This window comes from Pygocentrus nattereri, chromosome 23 (assembly GCF_015220715.1).
Source record: "Pygocentrus nattereri isolate fPygNat1 chromosome 23, fPygNat1.pri, whole genome shotgun sequence".
In the NCBI taxonomy this organism is placed as follows: domain Eukaryota; kingdom Metazoa; phylum Chordata; class Actinopteri; order Characiformes; family Serrasalmidae; genus Pygocentrus; species Pygocentrus nattereri.
Genome location: NC_051233.1, coordinates 30,158,203 through 30,165,702, shown reverse-complemented (window position 1 = coordinate 30,165,702; position 7,500 = coordinate 30,158,203). Strand labels below are relative to the sequence as shown.

Sequence of the window (7,500 nt, the reverse complement as noted above, 5' to 3'; positions counted from 1 at the left end):
AGATTCTTTGCCAAACTGTTGTTTTAGAAGCATGAAAGACATATGAATGAGGTACCTGTGGAGTGGCTGGTACTTTCCACTAGGGGGTGCTGTGAGAGGAAGTCCTGAGCTGCCTCCAGTACAGTGTGCACAAAAGACGTCCTAGAGTTTAGCTCCTCCTCGATGAACTGCAAAAGAAAACCATTAGAATAATATAAATCACAGCACAGGATAAAACAAATAATATTACCTTCGAAGCCAAGAAGCTGTTACAGTGAGCATGAGCATGTACCATTTAGTCTCAGTTATAGTCTGGTTATGATGTTGTTACCATGAACACATGACTGCCTGTCTTGGCCTTGTTTAAAACAGTGCATGAAAGTGCACATACTGACCTGTGGATAGCCAATCTGAGTTGGCTATAGTCGTATACAGTAGTTTGGGCTCTCCTGGTCAAATGATGTTTTGTTGATTTTCTAAGTGAACATTAGTTAACGCATCCTCTACAGAGGACACTCTCATGTTTTAATCCATTATAATTAATGAATAATTGATGTTCATTTCGCTGAGTATTGCATGCTAGGAAAAAAACATAAAATGTGGCCCCTGCAAAAGTTCTGGCATGTTCTATTTGTCTTACAATATGTTCCCTGTAGATAAAATGTTAACTTATTAACACATAGTATCTCTTTAGAAGGAGCATCTGGGACAGGGCGTCTTTGGAAGTTGGGTGTTTACTATAAACAGGTCTAAAGCAAATTTGTGCTTTTTTGTGTGTTATTACCTGGTGTTGTTGTCTCTGATGTTGTAGGGTTTTAAGATCGCCTCCCAGAGGCCAAGGCTCCTCTAGCTCTGCCTTTTTTACAGCCAGCCAGCTAATGAGGTCCTGGAGAGACAACTGAAGACTACACACACACACACACACACACACACACACACAGAAAATATTTGTAGGGAAGACCATGCCTAAAACTTTTCCTCCTTCCAAGAGGCCTGTGAGAGAAATTATTTTCAATATATGTTGTTTTCCATCCATCCATCCATCCATCCATCCATCCATCCATTTTCTAAGCCGCTTCTCCCTCAGGGTCACGGGGGGGTGCTGGAGCCTATTCCAGCGGTCATTGGGTGGAAGGCAGGACACACCCTGGACAGGTCACCAGTCCATCGCAGGGCAATGTTGTTTTCCCTTATATGTTATTTTCTTAACCATGTTTACTGTAGAGTTTTAGCAAATGGCCTTTTGTTGTAGAAAAGTAAAACTTGTCTCCTGCCCTTTGAGGGATGGGGTGAAAGGTGATAACACTCTAACCTTGTCAACTCACTCCTTTGTCTGTACTGAGATGACCTTTTGTCTCATAACCTGAAGGTGATAACAATCACCCCCCTTATCTCTGCCCCCCACATCTCTCTGGCCTTCCTGCTCCAAGTAGAAGCCCAGAAGACCAGAACTTCTGCCCAAAATCTCAGAGTTCCCTCACCTCTCTCAATCACACAGTCTTCGCTCATACTAATACTATTATATTAAAGGCAAGGTCCAAACTCACAAACTCCAGTAAAACACACACACACACACACACACACATCCTTACCTATGTTGTGCTCGTGTTCTACACACTGTGTGGCCTTCTGGTACAGTTTCATGGTGTCCATTTCTCAGTGCTGGGGATGTCCACTGTGATGAGAGTTGCCCACCTAATCAAAGACAAAATCAGTAATGCCATTGTCAACAGTCACCACAGCGAAACCATTATCAGCAAATGACAATGTCAACAATCAACACAACAAATACACAACAATCACAACATCACTATCAGCAATGTCAATGTCAACAATCACCACAACAAAACATCACTATCAGCAATGTCAACGTCAACAATCACCACAACAAAACATCACTATCAGCAATGTCAACGTCAACAATCACCACAACAAAACATCACTATCAGCAATGTCAACGTCACCAATCACCACAACAAAACATCACTATCAGCATTGTCAACGTCAACAATCACCACAACAAAACATCACTATCAGCAATGTCAACGTCAACAATCACCACAACAAAACATCACTATCAGCAATGTCAACGTCACCAATCACCACAACAAAACATCACTATCAGCAATGTCAACGTCAACAATCACCACAACAAAACATCACTATCAGCAATGTCAACGTCACCAATCACCACAACAAAACATCACTATCAGCAATGTCAACGTCAACAATCACCACAACAAAACATCACTATCACCAATGTCAACGTCACCAATCACCACAACAAAACATCACTATCAGCAATGTCAAAGTCAACAATCACCACAACAAAACATCACTATCAGCATTGTCAACGTCAACAATCACCACAACAAAACATCACTATCAGCAATGTCAACGTCAACAATCACCACAACAAAACATCACTATCAGCAATGTCAACGTCAACAATCACCACAACAAAACATCACTATCAGCAATGTCAACGTCAACAATCACCACAATAAAACATCACTATCAGCAATGTCAACGTCAACAATCACCACAACAAAACATCACTATCAGCAATGTCAACGTCAACAATCACCACAACAAAACATCACTATCAGCAATGTCAACGTCAACAATCACCACAACAAAACATCACTATCAGCAATGTCAACGTCAACAATCACCACAACAAAACATCACTATCAGCAATGTCAACGTCACCAATCACCACAACAAAACATCACTATCAGCAATGTCAACGTCAACAATCACCACAACAAAACATCACTATCAGCAATGTCAACGTCAACAATCACCACAACAAAACATCACTATCAGCATTGTCAACGTCAACAATCACCACAACAAAACATCACTATCAGCAATGTCAACGTCAACAATCACCACAACAAAACATCACTATCACCAATGTCAACGTCACCAATCACCACAACAAAACATCACTATCACCAATGTCAACGTCACCAATCACCACAACAAAACATCACTATCAGCAATGTCAACGTCAACAATCACCACAACAAAACATCACTATCAGCAATGTCAACGTCACCAATCACCACAACAAAACATCACTATCAGCAATGTCAACGTCAACAATCACCACAACAAAACATCACTATCAGCAATGTCAACGTCAACAATCACCACAACAAAACATCACTATCAGCAATGTCAACGTCAACAATCACCACAACAAAACATCACTATCAGCAATGTCAATGTCAACAATCACCACAACAAAACATCACTATCAGCAATGTCAACGTCACCAATCACCACAACAAAACATCACTATCAGCAATGTCAACGTCAACAATCACCACAACAAAACATCACTATCAGCAATGTCAACGTCAACAATCACCACAACAAAAATATCACTATCATTAATGACAATGTCAACAATTACAGCAAAAACATTACAATCAGCAATAACAATGCTAATAATCAACTGCACAGCTTGAAGTGAAATTGGTTTCCTTTGTGTAGTATTTTTACACTAATAAAGCACTTCATGCTTTGTATGGAGTATACAAACTTATCCTGCCTGTTCACCGCAGTTTTTACCGCCACTCTGTTTGTCTTCAACTGGTTCACAGCTGCCTACAGCACCCACTAGTGGATTTATTACTGCAGCTATCAAGTCCACACAAGCCCCTGTCCATCTGTGTGTCTCAGTGTTTGGGCTTCCATCCAGGCATATGGAAAAAAGGAGGATGTGGAATGACTTTTATGCACATATGCACCTTCACACACATGCTAACATGGCCTCTGGTGAGCTCTACTTTATTCATGAGAGCATTACAGCATCAATCTGTTCCCTTAACTTTCTATGACACGTACGCACACACATAGTCCCGCTCACATGTGCATGTACGCTGTATCAGCCGGACACAGTACAGATAGTGTACTGTGAATGGTCTTCTCATGTCTTAATCTCTTGCTCCTTCCAGCTCAGTCTAGTCACTCATATGAACTTTCATGCAAAAAGTCAATCGCTTTGATCATAAATTTGAGTTTGGATCTGAATCAGTGACGTCCACATTAAACACAATTTGAATTTCCAGAGTTATAAAGCTCGGTTCACTGAATACTCATTTGAAATTCAATGGTGTAATGCCCCATGATACTGTATTATCATAACATTTCTCAGCGTCACACTGCATACTTCTAGATGATCATCATGAAGTGCTTCAACAGCTAGTTTTTAAGCTTAGCCTGACGAGATCAGTGTTGGTATCAGCCAATATTCAAGGTTTCAGTATCGGTATACAGGAAAGAAAAAATGGCATCGTAACATCTTCTTAAGAACAGTTGCTTAATGAGGCCTATTGTTCTAATGAGAAATCTGTACACTGCTGAACAAGCTACAGTCATGACAGAAAGTAGACAAACAGACTGATTCCACATCAGCAAAAGAGCTGCGTGTGTGTGAGTTTCATTGTCAACATTACAAACTATCTTAAATATACTTAAAAATGTCAAAACTCCAAACAAAATAATAAATTGTTTCATTTCAGGAATATAAAAAGTCATTCCTTCAAAAGCTAACATGGTAAGAGGCTCCTCTAATAACACTCACAGTTAGACCTGAAATGGAATATTTACCAAAATACACTGAAAACTGTAAAATTAAAAGTAAAAAAAAAAAGTTTCATGCAGGTCTTACAAGCGCGAATGTCAGTATTTAAGCTTCAGCTGCAATAAACTGGATGGCAGTTTCCAACTCGATAACAACCCCAAACACACCTCCAAGATGACAGCTGCCTTGCTGAAGGTAAAGGCGTTGGACTGGCCAAGTATGTCTCCAGACCTAAACCCAATGGAGCACCTGTGGGGCATCCTCAAGCGAAAAGAGGAGGAACACAAGGTGTCTAACATCCACCAGCTCCGTGATGTCATCATGGAGGAGTAGAAGAGGTTTCCAGTAGCAGCCTGTGCAGCTCTGGTGAATTCCAGGCCCACGAGTGTTCAGGCAGTGCTAGATAATAATGGTGGTCACACAAAATATTGACACTTTGAGCACAATTTGGAAATTTTCACTGTGAGGTGGACTCACTTGTGCTGCCAGCTATTTAGACGTTAATGGCTGTGTGTTGTTCTTTTCAGAGGATAGTAAATCTGCACTGCTGTACAAGCTGAACACTGACCACTTTAACTTATATCAGAGTTTCATTTCTATAGTGTTGTCTCATGAAAAGATATATGAAAATATTTGCAGAAATGTGAGATACTGTATATAACTCACCCAGTATGGTCATGATGGTTGACCAGCATACTAGCATGCAAAACACAATATGCACTGTTTTTGCTGGTGTCCAGTCATGCTGGTCTGTACTGGTTTTTCTAGCAGGACTGGTTTGAATACAGTAGCTTATTGTAGACTTTTTACATTGCATGTACAATTGTATTTCTGTGCATTCCACCTGGTTGCAAAATCTTGGAGTAAGTGAGCTGAGCTGGACTTTTTCTTACTCATCCTCATGTGTGCAGTTATATGGGTCTGACTGTGGATCAGTCTGTGTGAGCAAAGTTGGCGTTAAATTCCACATTGCTGCAGGCACTTGGACATATCTGGGAGGCTCTCTGCTTGTTTTAGACATTCTTAAATAGTCAACACACATACACACACACACACACACACACACACACACACAAAGCTGAAACAATTAATGTGCTCAACCAAGTGAATCATTGAATTAATGCCTACAGTCAGACTGAGACAAGCACAAGATGACACCTCTGACTCTAAACACACACACACACACACACAAATGCACACTGTTTATGTACCAACTTAAAGTCTTGAATGCACACAAACCTGACTGTAGTGTCAAAGCACTGGCTGATATAAAAGGTAATAAGACCAAGAGTCTTTCTCAAAAAGAATAAAGATGAATTACAAAATTACAAAAGAGCAGCAGATTAGGTTGGGGGGGGGGGGGGGCCTGTACACATGTTTCCCAACATATTGGAACAACTCAGAAAATAACTAGAATCTGTGCACTGACGTTTGCACAACATGTCATATTTAAATTTGTTTTCTACAGAGGATGCGCTCACTTAGAAAATCAACATAACTGTGTAATTTGAACAGGGGTGCTGAGACTTTTTCACACAACTGTGAATAACACACTCCCATATACGTAGAGCAGGGGTTCTTTATCTAATCACACATAACACACAAACACACACACACACACACACACCTCTTACCGTCTCTCACGGAGTCTCTGACTGCGCTCCTGTGCTGGAGTGTGTGTGCTGGGTCCCACAGTGGAGTGTGGGTGGGATTGTGTATGGATTTTCTGGGCGGCAATCTCGGAGCTGATTCAACAACACCTTTATCCTCACTCTGAAACATAAACACAGATCATGCGTTCGCCAACCACAATATAGATTACATGTTGTGCTAAGTGGTCTGTGATTGGCTGGTTCAGCCAAACACTAGTCAAACATATATCAGTATGGTTTAACACAGCTTGCAGCGGAATTGGTTTCACTTTGTGTATTACTTTGTTCTTTGCGTTTATCAGAAGTGAATGAATTCTGTTCTCTCGTCCTGCCTGTTCACTGCAGCGTTTACTGTTGCTGTACTGCCCTTGACTAGCTTACTGCTGCCCACAATGCCCAGTAGTGGATTTATTAGCCAACTGCTCGATTAGGCCGTGCAACCACAAATGGCTGTATTATCTTTCACAAAGCATACACACACAGTGTTGTTGCAATACTGTGATTGGACCCCTTATTTTTTGCATTAGCCCACCCAATATGACTGCTTAACATTGTTTTCTGTAATAAAATCTTATGAATAAATAAACACCGAACATAAATGATGAAAATGCTTGCTAAACATACAACACATTCAAAATCACAGTTTAATCAATGGCCTTGACCCTGAGGGGTTCGCTAAGCCTCACTCCCTCCTGACATTCCAACACAAGTTCAAAAGTCCAGCTACACTTTACGGCTCTGTATTTGGGAACTTTGTGGGAGGACCTTTTTTGTCAAAGTTACGTTATATACACATAGTAAATCATTTGGTGCAGATCACTGTTGCAGTTATGAAAAAAATTATGTTTTAAAGTGGGGCAGTCGTGGGCTGGAGGTTAGGGATCTGGCCCTGTGACCGGAAGGTTGCCGGTTCGATCCCCAGGGCCGACAGTCCATGACTGAGGTATCCTTGAGTAAGACACCTAACCCCCAACTGCTCCCTGGGTGCCGTGGATAGGGCTGCCCACCGCTCCGGAAATGTGTGTGTGTGTGTGTGTGTGTGTGTGTGTGTTCACTAGTGTGTATGTGGTGTTTCACTTCACAGATGGGTTAAATGCGGAGGTGGAATTTCCCCGGTTGTGGGATCAAAAAAGTATCACTTAACTTAAAACATAAAGGTTCCTTCTTGAAAACTGAACACTTAGTTGCTGTTATAATGTTTTATCTGCTATCCAATCAGGGTGGCTAATGAATGTAGGTAGACCAACTAAAACTCAAGTTTTACTCATGCAC

The 7,500-nt window shown here is 41.1% G+C and overlaps 1 protein-coding gene across 1 annotated transcript in view; it reads right to left on the bottom strand.

Moving 5' to 3' along the window:
* LOC108414100 (dystrophin-related protein 2-like) overlaps positions 1-7,500 on the bottom strand; it is a 35,736-nt gene that overhangs the window by 27,441 nt on the left and 795 nt on the right. The window contains exons 2-5 of the mRNA XM_037533566.1: positions 6,211-6,349; positions 1,572-1,674; positions 764-884; positions 56-167 (exon numbers count right to left, since the gene is read on the bottom strand). Of these exons, the coding sequence (XP_037389463.1) occupies positions 56-167; positions 764-884; positions 1,572-1,674; positions 6,211-6,349 (475 nt within the window). The remainder of the gene's footprint in view (positions 1-55; positions 168-763; positions 885-1,571; positions 1,675-6,210; positions 6,350-7,500) is intronic.